The 24598-nt window shown below is 45.9% G+C and overlaps 1 protein-coding gene across 1 annotated transcript in view; it reads left to right on the top strand.

Moving 5' to 3' along the window:
- The window catches only part of meis1b (Meis homeobox 1 b), a 96076-nt gene extending 72445 nt beyond the window's left edge, over positions 1-23631 (top strand). The window contains 4 exon segments of the mRNA XM_078288581.1: positions 11616-11678; positions 13505-13590; positions 15112-15209; positions 21501-23631. Of these exon segments, the coding sequence (XP_078144707.1) occupies positions 11616-11678; positions 13505-13590; positions 15112-15170 (208 nt within the window). The 3' untranslated portion in view covers positions 15171-15209; positions 21501-23631.
- Positions 23632-24598: the final 967 nt, after the last annotated feature.

Below are 24598 nucleotides of genomic sequence, written 5' to 3' on the forward strand. Positions count from 1 at the left end.
CCTAAAACGTAAGATATAAAATGTCTTTCTTTCTCTCTCTCTCTCTCTCCTCCCTCCTCCTCTCGCTACAGTCAGTATCTCTCTGCTAAGTTCTCCTAACGCTCCGCTGATGTAAAAATCGATGGCGGGGTCATCAGGTTTCCCTTGTTGGCCGCCCCTCCCCTTCCTGTCTGCAATTTAATAATGCCCCTTTAAAGGCAGTGTTTAAGCCCCAGCGAGCGATTGTTTTGTCAATAAGACCTCCTTTTACGAACGTCTTAAAAGCATAGACAGGGAGAGAGTGAGAGAGAAAAAGAGAGAGAGAGAGAGGGAGTGTGTGAGAGAGCGGAGTGGACGGACGTGGAGGGTACTTAGGAAGGAGCGGCGTGGCACGTATATACTCCGCTTATCGGGTTTCTGAAAGGACGAGCAGAGGGAGAGGAGAGGGGAGGGACGAGGGAAGGAGGGAGAGGGATGGACAGAGCGAGAGAGTTAGGGAAGAAAGGGAAGAGAGAGGTGGGGAGGTGAGAGAGAAAGAACAACATGGAAGCATGGAGGGAGATGTAGGTATTTACTGTCGTTGTTCGTATTTTTTTTAAGGCGAATCCCCGTTGTATTTAGACTCTTTTGGTAATGTTGTTTGTGTAACGTTTATACCAGTAAAGTGCAATGAATTGAAATGATTTGAGAGAGAGAGAGAGAGAGAGAGAGAGAGAGAAGTGCAGGTAGAGAGAGAGAGAGAGAGAGAGAGAGAGAGAGAGAGAGAAAGAGAAAGATGAGTTGCATGCTTCGCTATGTTGACAGCCTGGAGAGAGAGATGCTGGAACTTGTTCACAGAAAGCTTTCTGAGGTGTGTGTGTGTGTGCGTGTGTGTGCGTGTGTGTGTGTGTGTGTGTGTGTGTGTGTGTGTGTGTTTTGGAATTAGCAGGCCCAGTTTCAGACCATGCCCTAGAGCCTGGTTCATACACTGCAGCTCTGTCAAGTTGCTTAAGCCCGAAACTCCATGACATTATATACCACACACACACGCACGCACACACACACACACACACACACACACACACACAAATGAACACACGCACTTTACACTAAACATGATCTCACCCCTGGGTTTCAACACCAAGCGAAAGGTGAAACATCAGCCACATTAAAATGTGAAAATCATTTCAAAAACAACATTTTCTTCTCTCAATTTGAAGTGTGTTGCCACCAATAGGCTTTTACAGGAATCCTCAGCCTGCGCAGACACGATCCTGTCTTTATTATGTCAACAGAAATGTGTGTGTAGACGTGTGTGTGTGTGCGTGTGTGTGTGTGTGTGTGCGCGCTCATACACTCATATATGTGTCCATGTTCACGTGTGCGCTCGGTTTTTCTGCTTCTTGAGCGTGTTTGCATGTGCAAAAACATTCTGTGAAGCGAACACCGGCCCTCCTCCCCCCTTCCTCCTCCTCCTCCTTTCTCTCTCTTTCTTTCTCTCACACTCTCTCTTTCTCTTACATCACAGCACAGCGCCCGAGGCCAAACCTGCATTTCTCTTCATTCCCCCCCCCCTCTACTCCCTCTCTTTTTTTTCATTCCCTCTTCTTCATTTCTCCCCACTCCACTCCCTCGCTTTTCATCCTCCTTTTGTTGTGGAGGGTGTGTGTGTGTGTGTGTGTGTGTGTGTGTGTGTGGGAGGGGGGGGTTCCGAAACATGAAAAGGCAGCAGAACGTGAAAAGCAGGCTCTGTGTTGCGCCGCACACGGGCGCCGTCACGCTCGCCACCGTCGGTCGGTCGTCGTTCTGATGTTCCTGTTTCCACAACGAGATCCACCTTTTAAAATAAAAACGACACCTACTCTTACAAATAAGAGACATTACAGGCATTATGGGTCCATGTAAAGGACCATAGGCCAGTTGTAGACAAAACCTGTGTAGACTGATGAGATTTATACACACTGGCTGCTGCTTCTGCTGGTACTGAAGCATATGGCGACTGTCGGTCAGTTGTTTTTCTGACAGTATTATTTCCAGTATTGATCCGACATTGTTGTGAATCGAGTCAGCCCGGGATAGCTGGGAAATCCTGCGCTAGTGACGGCACGTTTCATTCTAAAATGACATATCCGCCATTTAAGAGAAATAAAAAGAAACAGCAGAATTGATAGTGCAAGTTGAAAATTATTGGGCTATTTTCAGGATCGCAGGTATAGACTGGTTCTTCTATATTTTAGACAGGTTAAAAAATGATTTTTACCCCTAAAACGGATATGTAATGTTTTGGAATAGACCAGTTCAAATTATGAGAAGCTAATATCTAAATGTAAGCATGTAAAACTGTAAAAAAAATAGGCTTCCAGGGCTTGTTACCACAGTCTCAGTACAGATACAATCCAATCCAATCACGATTCCCACTATTTTTCATAGGTCAAGCACTCTTTTCTCTCCTCTCCCGCTGTCCCTCTGCTCTGTTGTTTGCTGACTGTGAGTGTTGGATGCCTAAAACTGCCTCTGCTAGTTCCCGGCCGGTCGGAGGAGGGAACCCCGTCGAGGCGGCTGCTGGGAGCCAGCGGGGGGAAGTGACACGCGCAGAGACAGGATATGACACGGGCAGTGTGGGGGGATTTAGGTCAACCACGGTGCGTTCGCAACAGTGCCCACTGTAAGCCCTGTCAGCAATACTGGCTCTGCGTGACAGTGTGGTCGTCTGTGTGTGTGTGTGTGTGTGTGTGTGTGTGTGTGTGTGTGTGTGCAAACTGAGATTTTTACTTTTTTGGGTGGTGTAGGCTAAGTTTGTGTATTTACAGTATATGTGTACATGCCAGATACAAACGCGTACTGTATGTATTCACACGCAAACACACACACACAAAAACATATATATGCATACGCACACACACACACACACACGCACAATTACACACATACAAGGCCTTGCTGTCATACAGTGAGAGTACTGCTGACAGAGCTTACACACATGCACGTACACACGGCACATGCACACACACACACACACGCACACACATACACACACACACACGCACACACATGCACACACACACAGGCACACATACATTTCGATCCAAGCCCAAAGGCTAAAGGCCACTGCAGACACAGGGTCTGTCCAATGTTGTGTTTGTGGAGTGGGCAGCGCAGGACAGCCATGTTGTTTTTGGGCAAAGCCAGGCTTGAAGCCATACCCTTACTCTGGCATTGATGGATGACCGGCTAACTGAGTCCAGCGCTCTCTCACTGTGTGTGGAGGGAGGGAAGCAGACAGAGAGATAAAGAGAGAGATGGAGGATAAACACTATATACGTCTTTACTCCAGCTCTCTGTCTGTATTTCTTTCTCTTTTCTCTTTCTTCTTCTCCTTTTGTCGCTTTTAACTCTCTCTCTCTCTCTCTCTCTCTCTCTCTCTCTCTCTCTCTCTCTCTCTCTCTCTCTCTCTCTCTCCCTCTCTCTCTCTCTCGATCACACCCTCTGTTTATATTTTGTCTTTTGGCAAGCTCTATTTACAAGTCAGTGAGTGTTGCGAAGCCGGCCCAGTCAGTGCCAATGAGTTCATGTATGTTTTTCAATGGCCAACATTTCCTCTCCATAACTCTGAGAGGCACCTGGTTGTCATGGACACATACACACACACACACACACACACACACACGCACACACAGACGCAGATGCACTTATATATCAGTGTGTATGTGTATCTAGAGTCAAAACTGTGTGTGTGTGTGTGTGTGTGTGTGTTTCCTTACAGTGTGTCTGGTTCACCAGCTCGTTGCTCTACTCTGTAAAACCAGCTTTAGTGCTAGATTCATGGCTCTGTTAATGGACACTGGGCTCTTGGGTAGTAGAGCAACGGGGAGTAGTGTGTGTGTGGGTGTGTGTAGATGTGTGTGTGTGTGCTTGCGTACTTGTATTTTATGTGTGTGTGCAGTAATGGGGATTAAGTGACCGCATAGCTGCTCTCAGTCTAAAGCTCCTTTTTACATTTCACACTGTTTTCTTAAGTTTGCCCCCATATGTGGACCTGGGTTTAGCTAATCCACCTCATGTTATTAGGCGTTGGATCAGGGGACCTGCGTGTACGTGTGTATGTGTGTGTGTGTGTGTCAGTGGGTGTGTCTGTGCATACCTATGTATACAGTTGGAGATGATTCAGGAACTGTTTGCCTGCCAAATACAGACTTGCATGTATTGCTGACTCAAAAACGAATAAGTCTAGTCTTTCCACCACAGACCTAATGCACACAGTCTTTTCTAATAGAGGCTGGTGAGGAAACAGAGAGGATCATGGGTCTTCAGCGGGGTTGTGTGTGTGTGTGTATGTGTGTGTGTGTGTGTGTTAGAGACCAAAGACAGCCTGTAGCTTTTTTGATTGTCCTGAGCAGCTTCAGGGAAAAGGGTGAGAACGATGACACAGGTAGACAGGCGAGTAGCAGCATGTGTGGGGTGCAGTGGGTTTGTAAGTGTGTATGCATATGTATGTGTGTGTGTGTGTGTGTGTGTGTGTACATATGTGCATGTGTGTTCGTACATGTTGAAAGCTGTAGAGAAAGGAGGGAAATACACTGAATGTAGAAAATATTAGGGACGTCTTCCTGATGTTGAGCTGCAGCTCCTTTTTACACGATCAACATCTCAGTTGTCTCAAAGCTTAAAAATCCTTCTGTAACTCGTCTGCTTCTCTCCTCCTTTGTGATTGGTGTAGATTTAATAAGATAAATCAATAAGGGATAATTGAAGAACTGATGAAAGAATCAGTGTCCCTAATATTTTGTACATTCAGCAGTCTGTGGAACATACTTTTTAGACTGAGAGTTTAGGCTGTTTCCAGATGTCAATTGACATCAATTATATAAATACTGTGTTCTAACACTGCTTGTGAAGTTGCTGTTCAGTGTTTTGAATAGTTTGTAAATTGCTTTGACAATATTAGCTCAGTTACAAATCATGCACACACTGTTGAAAATAGACGTCACCATTCACTGCCCTCAGTTTAAATGTAAAGTGTGTGTTTGCATTTGTTTTGTGGTTGGTTTTGCTGACTAACCACCTCCCTCAAGTGTGTGTGTGTGTGTGTGTGTGTGTGGTGCAAATGGACTCTGGGCCTGCAGGCAGCTGCATTGGTTTATTTAAACTAATCTGCAGCATCTAATCCAAGCATCTGACCTGGGAATGACACAGAGGAGGAGGAGAGGAGAGGAAGAGAGGGAGGGAAGCAGAGGGAGGAATGGTAGGAAGGAAGGAAGGAGAAGGAGGTGATTTATGAGTTAACTCGACAGACGAGGAGAGCGAGGGGAGAAACTCATAACTGTAATTCCAACGCACACACGCCCACGTACACACTCTCACACCCACACTTGTGCACAGGTACATGCACACACACCACTGCCTCCACCCCCTGCAGCGGATAAGAGAATATGCGAGCTCTATAATGTAATAACTAATTACTTAAGAAGATGGAGATGTGCAGGGCCACAGAACGGGATAATATAGTTCTGCAGGGAGATAAGGTGTGATATAAGAATGGAGGAGGTGTGTGTGTGTAACATATCAGTGTGTATCTGAATCTAGACTCATGACCTCTAACTCTGTGTGTGTGTGTGTATCTAAATGTATGCCTTCATTTTTCATATATTTACCAAAGTTGGAACCAAACTGCAAGCTGCTTTTGTGCGTTTTCTTGTACTTTTAAACGTTTGCTTTTGAAAAAGTCATGCAAGAAAATCTGTCTATGAAGCACTCTTTATTTAACTTTATAAAGCACGTCTAAAAACAGGGTTTGCTGCAAAGTGCTTTACAGAGAAATAAAGGGCATAAATACAGATAGAAAAACTAGACAGAAGGGTGTTTGAGTTAGCTTGTGTGTGTGTGTGTGTGTGTGTGTAGGAAGGATATATGGGCTGGGCGTTAATTGTGGTTGAGCGGTAGACAATCGATGCTAGCCGCGCAGTGACAACCTGATGATAAGGTACATGATTCCACCCGTCAGAGCTCGCTTTCTTTTTACTGCTTTTAAATCACATTGATTGGCAGCCGGGAGTAGTGTGTGGTTACACAGTTATTTTAAGCGGCTGTCGGATTTGAATATGCATGTAAACCTCTGTCGGCGTGTGTTGAAATACAACGCCGTGCCCTGGTGTATGTGTGATGTTGAAATATCCAGCTGTGCACAGACGTGAGGTGTGTGTGTGTGTGTGTGTGGGCGGGTGTGTGTGTAGCTCTTGTGTGTGCGCCTTCTCTCAGATTACTAATGTAATAGTGGTAGTGAGCTTAGAAGATGCTGTGCATGCGTGTGTGTGTGTGCACATTTGTGTGTTGCAGTGTGTCTCATATTACTAATATAGTATTGGTAGAAAGCTCAGGAGGTGTGTGTGTGTGTGTGTGTGTGTGTGTGTGTGTGTGTGTGTGCGAGCATGGCTACAGAAATTGAGAACTCCACATGAATTTAAATCGACGAGCTAGCAGAGTAACCTTTTGTATATCCAATCTGCATCTTTCCACCGCTCGTTATTAAATTATCCCCTAATTGGTCACGCAACAAAGGCAGCTGATGAAAAAGACAATTTCTTGCTTTTAATTGGGCATTTCACGTGCGCTTCGTGTACACCTGTGTGCGGCTGCCTCGGCGCCGCGTGCGTACGTGTGTGTGTGTGTGTGTGCACGTTTCGGGTGTAATGAGAATAGGACATTAGCAAGGGCTTGGCAGACGCCGTTGCAATCAGTTCCACTCTTTCCAGAGAAGGAGGGAGAGGGGTGGGAGGATTAATCGAGACATAAGGAAACTCAGAAAGAGAGGAATTGGAAGAGAAACAATGAAGAATAAAATTCACCCACTTTCCTCATGTGACTTCTAAGAGCCTTCGGTTCTGGCGTGACATACACTACCAGTCAAAAGTTTGGACCCACCTGAATGGATGTACTGTGTTTTTCATTTCCTTAAAGCCATTTTGATCTAAAGGCTTGTGCTTAAATTTTTGAAATTTGTTTCTTAGACAAATATAAATAGTGAAGTTGATTTCTTTCCAAAGCCTTTGCCTTTCCATCAAGGCAAACTTTAAAGAATCTAAAATATAAGATAGTTTTGATTTGTTTAACACTTTTTTGGTCACTGCATAATTCCATTTGTGTTATTTCATAGTTTTAATGTCTTTACTATTATTCTAAAATAAAGAAAAATGTGGTGTGTCCAAACTTTTAACTGGTAGTGTATGGCGGACGTGTTTTTTTCATCCAAAGCGCCTCACAGTACATGGATATTTTAAGCATGCGTGGCCCCGATGGGAATCAAAGTCCTAATCCTGACAGAGTTAGCGCCGCGCTCGACTCACTGAACTACACAGGGCCGCATTTTTTGTCACGTCATTTTCCTTCCTCCGTCTCACTCTCTCTCTGCCTTTCTGTATTTCTGGCCCAACTTTTAGGCGTACCACCAGTGGTGTGTCACGCCAAAATAGCCCAGCCATTGTTGCGGCGAGCGGGGCTGAATAGTGCGGCTCATTGTGTTGCGATGGGAGGCAGGGGAATGAACAGGCCATAAACACGGGCCCTATAGCGCCCGGGGGTCGTGCAAAGGTGAAGCCGCACTCCCCCTAATAGAGGAACTCTGCTTCTCTGCTCTCTCTCTCTCTCTCTGTCTCTCCATCGCTCTTTATCTCTCTCTCTGCGTCTCTATCTTTCTCTCTCCCTTTCTTATTTCCTCTCTCACCCCCCTCCCCCCTCCTCCTCGTCTCTCTCTCTCTCTGTCGGCTTATTAATGGTCACAGCAAGAGCGTCTGGTTTGTAGACCAGAACCCCTTGCCTCTCTCTCTCTCTCTCTCTCACTCGTTTCCCACTCTCTCACTCCTCCTTCCCTCCCTCTCTCTCCCGCTCTCCATCGCTCCGTTCCCCTGGCCGCTATTGTGAGAGGCATTTTATCCTTTGTTCCAGCCCCCATGGTGCATCTGGCCTCAGATATGGGGACGACGGGGACAGGAAACCGCCGAGAGTTTTCGGCAGGGGGGTGACGGGGTGGGGGGGGGGTGGGGGGGGTGGGGGGGTGGGGGGGTTAGTGGGTGGGTTGGCTGCTGGGAGGTGGACTGCCAGTTTCCACCATGCAGGGAAGGAGTGATAAGGAGAAGGAAACAGATACAGAGAGGGACAGAGAATGGGTGAGAGGCAAAACAGAAAGGGAATCATTTACAAGCACAAAGTAGCAGTAGAGTTGGTAGTAATGATAGGAAATTATAGAAATAGCAGCAGCAGGAGTATTAGTTATAGTAGCAGTAGTAGCAGCAGCAGTAGTAGTAGTAGTAGTAGCAGTATTATTAGTGTTAGTAATAGTAGTAGTAGTAGTAGTAGTAGTAGTAGTAGCAGTAGTAGCAGCAGCAGGAGTATTAGTAGTTGTAATAATAGCAGTAGCAGCAGTAGTAGTAGTTTTAGTAGTAGTAGCAGCAGCAGCAGTAGTAGTAGTAGTAGTAGTAGTAGTAGCAGTAGTTTTGGTAGTAATAGTAGCAGTAGTAGTAGTAGTAGTAGTAGTAGTAGTAGTAGTAGTAGTAGTTTTGGTAGTAATAGTAGCAGTAGTAGTAGTAGTAGTAGTAGTAGTTTTGGTAGTAATAGTAGCAGTAGTAGTAGTAGTAGTAGTAGTAGTAGTAGTAGTAGTAGTAGTAGTAGTTTTGGTAGTAATAGTAGCAGTAGTAATAGTAGTAGTAGTAGTAGTAGTAGTTTTGGTAGTAATAGTAGCAGTAGTAATAGTAGTAGTAGTAGTAGTAGTAGTTTTGGTAGTAATAGTAGCAGTAGTAATAGTAGTAGTAGTAGTAGTAGTAGTAGTAGTAGTTTTGGTAGTAATAGTAGCAGTAGTAGTAGTAGTAGTAGTAGTAGTTTTGGTAGTAATAGTAGCAGTAGTAATAGTAGTAGTAGTAGTAGTAGTAGTTTTGGTAGTAATAGTAGTAGTAGTAATAGTAGTGTGCTTCATTGATCTACAGTGGAAAATTCTTTGATCACTGAAACACTTCAAGTGATACAATCAAGAACAAGAACAACCAGGACATGACTCACACTGACAGACCTGAATACCTTGGTAACATAACAAACCCATCAGAGACTCAGTCACTCAGGTGCAGCTCCATTACACTGGTGCCAAAGCCTCTTCGCACCAGGAACAAACGGCTGCCTGAACCTCTCTGAAGACGCTCTAAGAAGTGCACACCTATTGCCAAAACAACCTCCTGTGTTGCATCAGTGTATTTTGAGAGAGGAAGAAGGAACAAAGGGGAGCAGGAGCAAAAGAGAGAGAGGAAGGAAATAGGATAGAGAGAGAGGGAAGGGAAGAACAGAGGCGAGGAGGAAGAAGGAGAAGAAGCAGTACTAGCAGAAGAGAGGGAGAGGTCAACAGTTAGCTGGCACTGGCCTAAAGTTGACCCCTTCCTGCTATGAAGGGCCCGGCGAGGAGAGGAGAGGAGGAGAGGAGGGGAGAGGAGAGGAGAGGAGAGGAGAGGAGGGGAGGGGAGAGGAGAGGAGAGGAGAGGAGGGGAGAGGAGAGGAGAGGAGAGGAGAGGAGGGGTAGAGGAGAGGAGAGGAGAGGAGGGGAGAGGAGGGGAGTGGAGGGGAGAGGAGAGGAGAGGAGAGGAGGGGAGAGGAGAGGAGAGGAGGGCAATAAAAGGAATGCCGAGGCCTCCTCAACACTCCCTCCACACCCAGCCCCCTCCCTCCCTCCCTCGCTCCTCCCCCCATATCTCCCCCAGTAGAGCAGGGTAGCTAGGGAAGGGGGGTGGGGGGTGGGGTGGGGGGGTGTTGGTGATAAAACTCCAGACGTTCCCTCATTTGATGGTGCTCTGCCATGTCAGTACATTCTTGCATTCCTCCTTAGCTCTCTCTCTCTCTTTCTCTCTCTCAATTCCAATTCAACGTGCTTTATTGGCACAAATACAGAGAACAATATTGCCAAAGCCTCGAGCTTAAAGATCGACAAGATCTCTCTTTCTTTCTTTCTTTCTTTTTTTCTTTCTTTCTTTCTTTCTTTCTCTCAAATCAGTTCAATTCACAGATGCTTCATTTGCGCCCCTGTCAAAAATTAACAGTTTTTCCAAAGCGGCTTACAAACCATAACAGTGTCGAACAATCACATCAAAACAATACAGGGAAATGATTAGGCTACCAATCATACTCTCTCTGTCTCTTGCTATCTCTCTCTGTCACTCTCTCTCTTCCTTTCCCTCTATCTCTTTCTCTCGCTGTCTTTAGAAGGTGATATGGGACAGATAGCAGAGTGCAGGGGAGCGCGGAAAAAGAGGAGTAGCACCAAAGCTCCATAAAGCAGTTAGAGTGGGAGTGTTAAAGAGATATAAAACGAGAGGGTACCATTCACTAATTAGGGGTCGAACAGATGCGCCGGCTAGTGTCCTTTTGTTTTTCACCTCTCTCCCTCCACCCTTCCTCCTTCTCTCCTCTCCTAGGCCCCTTAAATCCTCCTCAACCGTCCGTGCCCCCTCGCTTTCCCAGCTTCAAAAGTGCGGGGCGGCCATTGTTTCGCTAAAGTTCGACTAATTCCCCCCCTTTTAAAGATGAAATGGAAGTGTCCGGTGGGGCAACAGCAGGAGCACATAAATCAAGTCAGAAGTCCCAAGAGCCCTCTCTCCTCGGGGTCAGCACAGGTCAAAAGGTCATTTCACAAGGGGTTAGCCTGAGCAAGGCCAGAGCGCGGCTTGTGTGTGTGTGTGTGTGTGTGTGTGTGTGTGCCTGTATGTGAATGTGTGTGAATGAATGTTTGAAAGAGAAAGATTGAGAGAGAAGTAAGCCAAGAAAATATGTGTATGTGTGTGTGTTTCTGTTTACGAGTGTGTGTGTGTGTGTGCACGTGCACATGCTAAATGGTCGGACCGTGTGCTTTTATTGGAGGTCACGGGGTAAAGGGGTTGGTCCAAGGCTATATATGCCAAATATACTGCTCCTGTGAAAACACACACACACACACGCACGCACATACACACACACTAAAAACAGCTCCCGCTGTCACTGAGAAACACTCGATCACCTGTCTTAACACAGCCTAACATATCGCCCAAAACAATGCCTCTTACCAATGGCAACGTGACATGTTTCTGTCAGCAACACTTCCCACACAGGCGCTCCGAGCCAAGTGTGTTAAACAGTCAGCGATCTCGGCTCGTCGCGAGGTGGAACGCCTCCAACAAAGCGAGATGGGTCGACATGTTTCAAACAGGCAGAGAGAAAATCCCAGTTAAGCCTCGCCCCACAAAGACCCCAGTGTTCAGGCCGACGGGCCTGTGTATACGTTGAAGCCGTGCAAGTTTGTACAAGTCGCAGAGTTGTGCGTTTTGGAAGACAACCGCCTCGGTTGTTAAGGTGTGACTTTCGCCGCGGTTCTCCTGGGGCTTTACCAGGCTCAGGCTGGCTTCGGGGGGGGAACCATTTCTCCATACCACTATTATGGTTAGCTAAGAGAAAGAGGCTGGTTTGGCAACGTGTTTGTTTTCGTGTTCTGTGCCAAGCTTAACGTTTTTCAGGGTCTTAGTCAGCGATTTTTGCCTCATCTTGTTTTGAGAAATACACTGACTGTGTTTTCTCTCTTTGTCCCCTCAACCCCTCTTCTCTTTCCTCCCCTCTCTCCCTCCATCCATCCTCTCCCTCTTTCTCTTCCTCTCCTTTAGGTTCATTAATGCGAGGAGGAGAATAGTGCAGCCCATGATCGACCAGTCGAACCGTGCAGGCAAGTCTCCTATAGTTACTGTATTCAAGTCGCGCAGGCGAAAGCCGTCCTCAAGCCATGCACCCGGAGGCCCCTCAGCTGGTAAATACAGGACTGACCCCCCCGATCCTGGAATGTCCACAGCCTTCAGGGGGTTTCCCCCTTACTGGAGTGACTGACCACTAAAACGAAGAGCCGAAATGTTACAACATTAACCGCAAGCACTAATTTACTTTGACATGCTATTTGGGGTGAGAAACAATTAATTATAAAATATAATAATTTGGCTGAAAATTAGTTAACGTTGAGTGGATTTATTTTTCTGAGCCCGTAAACAAAACTAGCTGTGTTCCTAGTAAAGTTTGCTCTTAACCCCTTCCTCCCCCCTTCGCCCACCAGGCAAAGGAAAAAAACACTGAAGCCCCGCTCTCCGGCTCAAACCAAAACATAAGAGAACTACACCCGTTTCTTTTTTTGGGTGACCCTTGTTTGGCTTTTTGGCTCCAGACCTGTTTTTACCCCCCCCCCCCCCCCCCGCCTTTAAACTCCCCGTCCCCATTTGCGGCTGTTTGAGGGAGCGAGGGGAGTGAGTGAGTGAGTGAGCGGTCCCCCTGGTGCATGGCTTGGTTTGGACTGCCGTAAACTTTATTACCTGTAATAGGGGTCAGAGGTCAGGGTGGCATTAGGGGCGCAGTAAAGTTCAAAGGCATTCAGTTGGGGCCGAGTTCTTGTTTTTGCTTGAGTGACCCCCAAACAGCCTATATCGGAGGTAAGTGGATTTCTATGAGAAAGCAGAACAATGGAGGCGGGCAAAAAAATAGGAGCCCTATCAGGTTTCACCTACTTATAGTTGCTGCTCAGTTATAGCCAGTATTTATTAGATAAAGCATTTAGGTGAGGGCAAAGCCTGAGGTCATGCAGCAAAAATGACTTATTGTTGGCAAGACTGATTTCTAAAACTTTCTAAGCCTGGAGTTCATTTTTGAGTTCTTTTGATGACGTATATAAGTTATATGGATAGGATAGGAGCAGCAATTAAGGCAAAAGTAATAACTGCAGCTGTAATTGTATAAGGAAAAATAGCATTTTTTCAGCATGATAATCCTAAAGTATCATTTACATAGGAAGAGTTTGGTTTCAAAGATAGAGAGAGATATCCACCTTTTGAAAAGAAAGTGACTACTCTGATGAAATGATAGCTGACATGACAACATAACTCTCCATGGAATGCTTTTTAAATTATTAAGCATTTCATTACCTTTTGCCTACAAAATAGCAACAATGATTTGGATTGAATAGTGTATATTTTTTAAAATATTGAGAGGCGAATCTCTAGAAAAAGAGTTCATTTTCAAAAAAATCATCACCTGAAACGGTTCCTTCAGTATCTTTAAAAACTAAAGGATTCATTTTGTCCACCCAAGGCCTTAAGTGACCCTAACTCGTTTTAATGGTCTTACAAATGATGCACATCTTATTTTTGGAGCAAATTCCTCTCCTTCTATTTCTTTTCTGTTTTTTTTTCAAAATGGGAGTGAAACCCGTCCCAGTCGGTAGCGTGCAGCAGTGAATGCGTTGAATTCTCACAGGCCGATCCCTATTAAGGCATTTAGACGCATTAAAGTCTACCAGGAGCTTACAGCGAGAGCCGGCTGGAGAGACACACAGCAGAGTGACGTTGGGAGACAACGGCGGCTCCCTGTGCGTGCGCCGGCCAACAGATGATCCCGCTTCGGCCACTGAGCCTTAATTAAAAGCACTAATTGACCACTCCGTCCCCTCCCTCCCTCCCTCCCTCCCTCCGTCCCTCCATCCCTCCCTCCCTCCGTCTCCTCCTCCATCCACAGTAAGTCAAGGAGCTCCCTACAATCCAGATGGCCAGCCGATGGGGGGCTTCGTCATGGACGGCCAGCAGCACATGGGAATCAGACCACCTGGTAAGGCTTTCTCTGCGTGTCTGTCCCTTTCTTTCCTCCCTCACTCTTTCCTCTCTTTCTCCTCTCTTATCCCTTTCCCCCCCCCCCCGTCTTGCTCTCTCATTCCCTACTGTCTCAGCTCATTTTCCTCTCCTTGCGTCTTGCCTCTCCTCTCCTTTCTCTCTCCCCCTCCTATCTCTTAATTTTTCACCCGTCTCGTCTTTTTCCTCTTCCTCGCTCGCCTGTCTCCCTCCCTTTCCTCTCTCTCCTTTCTCTTCTTCTTATCTCTCTCTCTCTCTCTCTCTCTCTCTCTCTCTCTCGCTAGGTGTCGGTGTGTTTCATATCTGCTTGTGTCTGGTTTGCCCTACCTGCATGCTCCTTGTCTCTTCCCACACACAAGCGCTTAGTGGAAGCTATATGGTGCTATGTGGTGGTTTAAGCGTAAGCTGTACAGTATGTGCACCCTCAGACACACCGATAAAGACACACACACACACACACACACACACACACTCCACCTCCCCCTCCTTGACACACAAACTAGAACAGGTGTGGTCAATCACATTACACAACCATCTCCTTCCTTCCTCCTCGCTCCCTCGCTCCCTCGCTCTCTCGCTCTCTCGCTCTCTCGCTCTCTCGCTCTCTCGCTCCCTCGCTCCCAGTCCCTCTCTCACGCCATCAGGTCTAATCCCAGAGTTTGTCCTTAAGCTCCTCTCCTCCTCCTCTATCCCCTGTTTTCTGGGATTCTCTCAAGTCTCTAACCCTATCTCACCCTCCACTCAAAGTCAGCAGGTTTGGATAAACTGCCAGGCTACTTAACCCCCCCCACCACCCTCCCTCCCTCCCTCCCTCCCTCCCTCTCTCTCCTGAACCCTCCTCCCTCCCAGACTTAAGCCAGTGTGCTCCTCTGCTATGTTGTCTGTCAAGTTAGTTTCACAGAGAAACCATTCCTGGCATTTGCTGTAATGTTTTCCTTTTCAGTTCGCAAACCACTTTCCTGGTTATCGTTTTACAGTTTGACATACTTGCTAGCACTTATTAAAAGCATGGAAATCTGTTGTCTGTTTAAATAAAGGCCTACAATATGTTCTCTAGAATAAAAGCACAACAGCGGTCCTGTTTAGGCAATAACAATGAAAAGGTTAGAGGGCTCAATTCTCACTGGGGCTACTCGCGCTAAAAATATATTCATTCATGTTACAGAAATGTGTAAAGAATCCATGTCAGAAATGGCTGAACCTGTTGACATCTGCCTTCCTTTCTACACTGCAAAAAATGTCCATCTTAACCAGTCATTTAGTTTCATATTCAGCCTTCAAATCTTATATTTCTTAAACCAAGAGAAAGATTCTGCCAATGAGGTGAGATAACTCTCACTTGTTTCCAATGCAGTTTCACTTTTTTTCTAGGTAATAATTCTGGAAATAAGTTGATTTGCATTGGAAACAAATGAAATTATGGTCTATTTTTTTGCAGTGTAATTCTCCTTTCTGCTGTGTTTTTGCATTGAAACGCTCTCTCTCTCTGTGTGTTTTTCAGGCCCTATGGGTGGAATGGGCATGAACATGGGCATGGAAGGACAGTGGCACTACATGTAGCCCCTCCCCAGTCCGACCAATCGCAACGCAAAGGGGGATGTAAGTACACACCGACACACACCGACACACACATTTCACACCGCAGATCAGGAGGAGCGGACGTGCTTTTAGGTTGCAATTTAAGATCCGAAATTAGATCTCTGACATTTGAAAAAAAGTGACGACGACGACTCTTACAAAATGATAGTGCAAAGTTAAAACAAGTTATGGCGGTTTTTAAAGGACAGCAGCTATCTTAAGCTCTTGGTTGGCAAATAAAAACACTTTTACACACTGGATCCTTTATATCTTAAGAGATATTAAATGATGAACTTAAGGTAAACATGGTAAAACAAAAATTCCCCAAAATGGATATATTTGCGAATATAGCCTCTTTATTTATTGTTTTTATCTCCTGTCTGGTTGCGGTATGTGTTTTTTTGGATGTGAGGAAATTTCCGTATGTTTAAAAGGATTTGTACAAACAGCCTCTTTTCTTCCCAGGCTGGTTTTCTCTGTTACTCACTCTCTCCCTCTGTCCTCTCCCGCCCTCGGTCTGGTGATAAGAGCCTTTGATCACAACCTTGTAACTCTTTGTGTATGTGCGTACGTGTGTGTGTGTGTGTGTGTGTGTGTATGTGCGTACGTGTGTGTGTGTGTGTGTAGCTGTCTCCCACTCCCACATATCCAATGGCTACAGGACCAAACATCAGTCATATCAGAGAGGAGGGGGGGAAACAAGAGAAGGTTTTCAGGAGAGAGAGAAAGAGAGAAATGAAGACAGAGGGGAGAGAGAGAGAGAGAGAGAGAGAGAGAAAGAGAGAGAGAGAGAGAGAGAGAGAGAGAGAGAGAGAATATGACATGCATACAGACACCCAGTGTATGTTTTCAAGCCAAACGATTAATCATCTCAATATGTTTTGAATGCATAAAGAGTTGTTTGCTGTTTTTTGTAAAAATAGACACAATATTGTTACAATATTGTTTCTGATAAACAGCCTTGCTGATAAAGTTATATTTAATTGAATTGAGGGGGGGCTGAAGGAGGGGAAAGGGGGTGAGGGAGGGGAGGGGTAGGGGTGATGGGAAGGAAGGAGGGCGGGGATGGGTTGGGGTGGGGGGTTGTGTGCGGTGGGGGCAGGTGGGACGTTGCCATGGCAACAGACTGATTGGCAAAAATGTAAGCAGTCGTCGGCGGTGCAAGGAGAGAGAGAGAGAGAGAGAGAGAGAGGGAGAGAGAGAGGGAGAGAAAGAGAGAGAGAGAAGTGAGCGCCCCTTAAGTGTCATAAATCTGCCGGGTTGCAGTTGATGCATGAGCCACATTAATACACACACTAACCAGCTAGACAACACCTCTCTCTCTCTCTCTCTCTCTCTCTCTCCCTCCCTTATGATCTCTCTGTGTCTCTCACTCCCTCTCATTCTTATTTTCTCTCTCTCTGTTTTTTCTCTCTCTCACATTTTCTCTCTGTTCTCTCTCTCTATCTCTTTCACAGAAACCCCCTTTTTCGGTTTCTCTAAATCTCTCATTTTCTGTCTCTCCTTTCTCCTCTCTCTCTCTCTCTCTCTCTCTCTCTCTCTCCCTCTTTCTCGCCCCAGGGCCAAATAGACTCCCACATAATTCTGGATGTATACAGGCTTGGTGTTGTCACAGTGTAGAGTGTATAAAGCGGCTACGGGTCCAATCGATCTGGAACATCATTGTTTGGTTTGTGTGTGTGTGTGCGTGTGTGTGCGTGTGTGTGTGTGTGTTTGTATACCATACATGTGTGCCTGTGTTTGTGCCTGTGCCTGTGTGTATGTATACTTGTATGCGTGCGTGCATGTGTATACTGTATACACACTTTCATATGTGAGATACGTGCACGCGTCTGTGCGTGCGAGTGTGGGTGTGTGTGTGCGCGTACCTACAAACGTACGCGTGTATGCAACCGCATGTGTGTGTGTGTGTGTGTGTGTGTGTGTGTATGTGCGTGTGCGTGTGTGTGTATGGTAATAGGATTACTCCTGGCACAGGGAGGGGACATAAACTAGTGCAAAATGGAGGAGGTAGCCAGCAGGGTATGGAGCTTAGCTGGGCCTAATTGACTAGATCCAAATTAAATATGCCATCACCAGAGGTGTGACCAATGGATTTGACTTATTCAGTTTACAAAAATAGAGACCATTAACCCTCCACAGAATGCGTGTGCGTGTGTGTGTGTGCGTGTGTATACGTGCCACGTTGAAAACACCCCCCTCCCCTCCCCTCCCCTCCCCTCCACGCCGCCCTTGTTTCCGTTGTGAGCGTCCACAACCAAAACAAAGGATCTCACATGGAATCGCGGCTTGGCATCTTTCACGTCTGAGATGCAGGGAAACATGGTTATAGAGAGGTTGTGCTTTTGGAATGAGGTGTGTGTGTGTGTGTATGCGCGTCTCGGTGTGTGTTTGTGTGTGTGTGTGTGTGTGTGTAAACATGAGGGCTGGTTCGCCGTGTCCAAGCGGCCTCTTTCCAGCAGCTGCTAGCCTTCCCAGCAGACCTTGCTTTAAACAGCCTCAATTTGCCTGCTGAATCTCGTAATTGGGCCACCAGAGGAATCCTCTGCGAGACGGGCAGAGCGCAGAGAAAGAGAGGGGTAGACGGCGGAAGAAAAAAAAAGAGAGAGAGAGAGAGAGAGAGAGAGAAGGGTAGACGGAGAGAGGAGGGAGGGGCGGACGAAGAGATGGCGAGGGAGAGAGGAGTAAACGACAAGAGGGAGGGGCAGAGGGAGTGAAAGAGAGGGAGGAGGGAGGAGGGAGAGCGGAGGGTGACAGAAATATGTCTTCTCTTCCTTATAGCGTCTGGTCGTTTCTTTACAGCTTCATCAGCTCGCCATCGCTGCTAGCTCGTCTCCCTCAAATATTGTTACTTTCCTTTCTAGGTCAATTAAATGTAAGTGATGTGTTATATTCTTTCATGACCAATTAAATTAATAGGTTATTACGGGGGGGGGGAAAACGTTATCTTATTTGATTAAGAGAGCACAGGTTCATTATATTTTATAAGCAATTTTCATTAGCGGAGTTGAGGTTTTGTTACCGTGGGGCTAAATTGAGCGGTTATTGTGCTGGGGAGTGCTGAGCTTCCATACAGAAGGTGTGCCTAGCAGTCACACTGCAACATTAGTTAAAACTAAAGCCAATTAGTCCTGCTTAGTGAGGAGCGTTATGCTTTCCACCCGATGATGATTACAGAGCTTATATCCCCTTGCGAAACAATACACCTGTCAGCGGAGATGAAGCCCAGCAAGTGAAGCAGAAGAGAGCTGAGCCTTTGATAGCGGCGAGAATGACTCTCTTATGACCCTTACCCCCTTTCTCTTCTTCCTCTCCCCTGCTTTCCCTCTTCCACGAAATTAGCCAGGGGTGGCCCCCGAAAACTGTAATTTTCGGTTCCAGGACAATAGTTATCGCAGGGTGGAAGAATTAATTACGGCGCAGGGCGTATGGAATTTTCTCTGGCCCTCCCCGTTCGGAGCTTTTCCCAAAACGCCGGGCAGAACGCTCGAGTGAACGCCGCCCGTAACCCCTCTGCTGCCAGTCTCGGCTGGAGACCCTTTGTCCCAGGATTCATTGCTCCAATCATTAAGCGCAAGTTTGTTAACCTTCCGCTGAGGGGTCAACATCCCTCCCTCCGCCCCCCTCCCCCATCACCACCCCTACCCTCCACTTCTCTTTCTGGTGGATGAACTTTTACTATTAACGAACGGTGGAAAAAAACAAGTCCCGATGGGGATTTTGTGCCCCCTTGTATTGTCCATGTGAATGTGTGTCCCTGTTGATTTGGCCCCTCTGGAATCCCCCTTGGAGACTAAGAAAGGAGGCCTGGAGCTCAATGTATTGATTGGCTTATTAAGTGAAAAACCTTATTAGCAATGTGTGCTCCTTCAAGCACGCATAGTGTTTATTAGAAGCTTGACATGGATTTTTTTTCCGGCCATCAGGAGACTACATATTCAAGAATTCCAAGACGTTAAAGTGGTCATTACTATGATGTTTTTACACTGCACTTCCCAGAGATCACCTGTCAATCAAACAGTGTGGGCGGAGCTTGGATTTCCTGTTGATGCAGTTTGAGTTTCTCTTTTCTTTGTCTCTTCAGCCATGGTGGCTATCGCTGCTCATGCTAACTACCCAGTTCTTCTTCTTCTGTTGATTTCAAACAAACCGGAAATGTAAAACGCATCACTTCCTGTGTGGCAGAGGATTTTTCCCAGGAAAGAGCTACCAGACACCGGCTGTTTAGAACAGACAATATAAAAGCTTTCAAGAACTGGATATAGGTTGAATCACTGTTGTGTTATATCAATCAGAGATAGAGAGTAGCAAAACAGGCATTTCTTTATATGAAATTTTAACGGATTACTACTTTAACCACCAGTACAATCTGCACCGCTAATGGTAATGGCTGTTGTCCTTTGGGTGGCAGGGTGGCCTCATGTCTCCAGAGCCTGTCCCAGAACAGAAAGGTCGCAGGTTTGACGCCTACAACAGCCATCAGGTCCATCAACAGTAAGCAGTCTAATGGAGGCTAGCATAGCTCGCATAGCAACGTCAACGCAGCTCACCCTTCCATTACGCAAGTCGCACCTTTTGTCTTCAGCGGCCCAGGTGAACACTGATGGATGATGCGAGGAACAAACGAGGGCCCTTGCGTCCACTCCTCTATTGTCCTCCTCCCCCGCTGCTCCTCCTCGTCCTTTTCCCTGCCTGCCATTGTGTCGTCCTTAGCGGCCCTCTTAGTTCATTGTGCGTATGGCGTACGCGTGGACGGGCCCCCGGCGCTCTCAGGTGACGGGCGGCCGCGAGCCTCACCTCTCCTCTTTGGTTTCTACAACAATGGCCGTGGTTCCTCAGCGGCGCCTTTCCACCCGCAGAGACGGATGGCGGCTATTGTTGCCTTTAGAGAGAGAGAAGTGTAGGGGGAGAAGAGGGTGAAGATGGATTTCTTTACCTCATTTTTCATCGTGCGAGGAGGCTCGGTGGCGTAGCTGTGTGCAGCGGGTTGCGCCGGTTTAAGGGATTTTGATTGATACGTGGCGTCAGTGAGGTCGTTGCAAACAAGGAAGATCCATCGCCTTATTTGTCGGGACTTTTATGTTCCCTACTTCAAGGCTTGTTCATCAGTGTTGCTCTTAAAGCAAGATTGGTTTCAGTTTATGTCGCATTAATACCAGCCCTAGATCGTCTTCTTCTTAGTTATATTCCCACTCTTATGTCTGCTTGGTTCTCTGTTTTATAGCTGCCGATCGGCTTTGTTAGTCAAATCAGGTCAGTGCCAGCTGACTTTAAAGAATCGAATGATCAATCAAAGGCTAATTTTGAGTTTCCTTGTAGCCCAGTTAAAGAGATTATCCTGGAAATGTTAAGTACCGGCCCTTAGTATCACTTCAAGTCGATCATGTGTGTTTGGTCTCTAAGTCCTCTCCTACTGTTAAAGTAGCATTACTGAGGGTGTAGGATTAACTCACTAAACCCTCCAATGCTCTCTCTCTCTCTCTCCTTCTTTCTCTCTCTCTCTCTCTCTCTCTCTCTCTCTCTCTCATACATACACACATATACAACCTTAGTGAAGGGCAGGTTTGGGTTGGTATTCTGACCTAGATTACCCCAATGTTGTGTTTGCAGTGTGACAGTTACCTACAGTCACATGCGATGTGCTGCTCCTCCAGGATCTATCAGCAGTGTTTACCACCCTGACTATGTTCACGTGCCGTCGGCCTGCAAACGTAATATGAGAACAGGGTTTCAGAAGTCTAGTGTGATCTATTGTCATGTTTAATGAATGATTAATGACACCTAACCCAACTCATTCAACATTTTGCTGTTGCATTTCAGTGCTTTCTATCCCAGCAGTAGAGACAGTATGCCAATTTGCTGGGAATTTAATAATATTTGCATGACTCCACACATAATCTATTGTTGAGATTTCAATGGATTTAACTTTAATACATGGATCAAATTTGTATATCGTCACTGTCGGGTGAAAACCTTATATCTCCAAAATATCAACCTTCAGGAACTAAGAATAACTGCCTTGGTTTTAGCTTGACAACAGTGTATTTCTGAGTTTATCGTTGGGTTTTGGTAGTTTCATCAACCCATAGAGGACCATGTAATCCTACGATTGAAGTTAAAACATGGAAATCCCCAAAATTGGAGTTAATTACAGCGATATGTAAAGTGTGTAAATGCAAAACAGTCTTTCCAGAAACTCTCTGATCAGCGATTTTGGCTCACAGCATATTCCAATCTGCTGAATGCAAACTCTTTTATTTGCCTGTGCAAAACGAATCTCTAATCCGCAATTTTGGTTGTGTCTTCCCCCAGAACTGCAGGGCCTACCAGGGGATTACCTGTCTCACAGAGGCCCACTGAGCATGGGGACGGGACTCCCTGACTTCCCGACGACAACGACCAACAGCGACCCCTCTGTCCACTTCCAAGACCCAGGAACATTTTATTCGGCTGATATCCGCACCGTGGAAACCATCCACGCGTGCCTACGACCCCTGTCTACTTTTCCAGCGACGTTGATGCACAGAAGAAGATCAAGTCTCACACGACCCAGATGCCCCCCCCCCCCCCCCTCCCTCGATGCCCGTCTCCGGTGGGCCGACGCTAGACTCCACCCCCCTGCCGCCCGCTAGGTTCAAATGGATTCCTCCGTCAAAAGTGATTGCGATTGAAAGCATCGACGAAACACGAGAGACACATTGGGTCGTTTGCCAGCACCTTGGCGAACGCGGCACCTGGTAATATATACTAGACTCCTTGACAAATAAAAGAGACTTTCTGTGAAGAGCACTCCACTCTTTGGAACGATGGAATTGGACCAAGGAGAAGCCAATGTCTGTATTTGACAGGACACTAACAAAGCGAAAGAGGTGCCCTTTAAAAAATATATAGGATTGAAGCGTGGAATGGAGAGAAAGCAAGAGAAAGAGTGATAAGAGAAAGAATGAAAGATTAAAAGTATAACTATATCAACTCCTAGTGTGGGAAGCGAATGGAGGAGGAAAACATACTGTATACTGTTGTAAAATTACGCTGGACTCTCACGAGAACTGGGAATTTAAGTATTGTAAATGCTATTGTATTGTTCTGCATATTATGTTGTTTCTAATAGATTTTTTAAAAAAGGATGTGAACTTTTTTCTCTTTTTTTCTGGTTTCTTTCCACACTATGTGTGTGCCGTCTCTCCATAAACTTTGACCTCCTACCCCCTCCCTCCATTGAATCACCTTGCGTTTTCAAAAGGACAAAAAAAAAAAAAAATGTGAATAAACCGACAATTCGATCAATCTGCCATTTCTCCCAGGCCTTTATTTGGATGGGTGAGAGAGAGTGGGAGCGCTTGTGAGGATGACGTCATGGTTCAGATGTCCTGTGTTTATAGATACACACAGCCCATCCAGGTACTTGCAGGCCGCAGCTAACCTGCTAGCAATGCTGCCAGTCTCTGTATACATGCTGCTGTCGTGCCAAAACCTTGTAACTCCAATTTCGGTGCTTTTTGATGTTTTCACTTCAACTGAACGATCACATGCTCCTCTGTGGGTTGAGAAAATTGTACGATCGGCATATGAAACCCTTTCAAAACTCCAAAAAATGCATGGCGATCAAGCTGAAAACAAGTCTTCTTTCCTGAAAAAAAGATTTTGGAGATATGAGGTTTTCATCCAGCAGCGACCATATGCCTGTTGCCACTGCACAGTTATTCATTTTTACCATTCTACACTCTGTTGACAGCAGGGACAGACACACATGTAAAAGTCAACATGGCTAACATTGTGACAGGCTATAAAAACGCATAACTTTAGATTATGCTAACAAACACAATAAAACAAAAAAATATTTTTGGATGGGAATCTACAAGTGTGTACCCCACAAGCATGTTGTTTCCTGGTTTTTTTCTTCCCCTGTCTACTCCGTGTGTATCTATGATTGAAGACCTTTAAAAGTCTATTCCTGTGTCCTGTTGATGTGTTTTATGTCACAAGGCCGAGCATTCGCATGGCCGATGGATTCTCTTCCCCTCAGCGTTTGATGCGGCCTGATCCCAGAAACAGGCCAGGCCACTGGGAGAGGCAGAGGCTATGGGAAAAAAAACTCCATATATACCACAATCCATTCATTTTGATTTACCGGATGATGTAGTGCTTATCATGAGACAGGAGAGAATGTAAAAATCACTGTGTGTGTGTGCACGTGCGTACAGAATGTGTGTGTGTGTGTGAGAGAGAAAGAGAATGTGTGTGCATATGTGTGGTTATGCGTGCATGCGTGTGTGTGTGTGCGTACGTGCCTGTGTGGGCTATCAATGCATCCATTATCCATTGCTTCAAACATGTATTACGCACATCTTAAAGATTCCTTTGAAGACAAGTCATGTTTCTTATGCTTTCACTTTGAAGGGTATATATGTACATCTGTGTTGTAAATAAATACATTTTGTTCAAATAACAGAACTCATAACTAGTCTCACATTATCTTCCTCTGTAGATGAAATGAAAAAAAAAATAACATTATAGCATCTACAAAAATCACATGTTAACCAAAAGCTTAATATTCTGGTATTAATATATTAGTGATATTGGAACCTAAACATGGTTATGTGTCAGCAAACGCCCACTGAAGAAAGCAGAGGACTATTTATAGTTAAAGGGACACGCACTTCAGTAAACCTTACTCCATTGCTATGGATAATGCGCAGCAAATGCACGTATTATGCCGGAATTTTCCTGCGCGCGGGGAGGGCAGGCGAGGGAAGAGGGACTCGGTAAGAAAGGGAATTATCCCTCGTTTAGCATTAAAATTCATTTAGATAAAATTGCCACAAACATTTAAATGGGAAGATTAGTTCTCCCTCACGCCTTGTTGCCCGCAGTCAAAAGGCTCCGCTTGAAGCCCAGCGCTCTGCAGCCGATGTTGTCTCCGGGATGCACTTCATTTCAGCAGTCAGGGGCTGAGCTGACTGAGGAGAAGACCCGAGCAAGTTTTATATCCGTCTAATTGATACATTTCGGAGAGCAGCCCTGAATCCCAAGTCAGATTCTCTTTTTTTTTCAAAGGAGCGAACAAGAGAGAGTCTGTTTTATCCATAACAATATGCGCGTATAAATCAATACGGTCCCCCTTTTCCCTCTCTATCTCTCCTGCTTGCAACTATTGTATTTTTACTGCCTTTGCCGAAGTGAATGCTATTTACACTCAAGAAGAAAAAAAAAAAAAAGCCCCACTCTTAAAAAACCCAGGCGACGTTTTAATTGCTTCGCCTCTCCACCATAGCTGGAAAATCCGAGCCTGTGAAATGTGAATTCCTGAGCCTGTGGCCGCTGGGAGCTGTGGAGACAGAGGAGAAAGCTCATGTTTGACTGCCCTCTTTAGGGAGGCCCGGTAACTGTCCGGGCAGGGACGTTTGGAG

This window comes from Centroberyx gerrardi, chromosome 15, assembly GCF_048128805.1.
Source record: "Centroberyx gerrardi isolate f3 chromosome 15, fCenGer3.hap1.cur.20231027, whole genome shotgun sequence".
NCBI classification, from domain to species: domain Eukaryota; kingdom Metazoa; phylum Chordata; class Actinopteri; order Beryciformes; family Berycidae; genus Centroberyx; species Centroberyx gerrardi.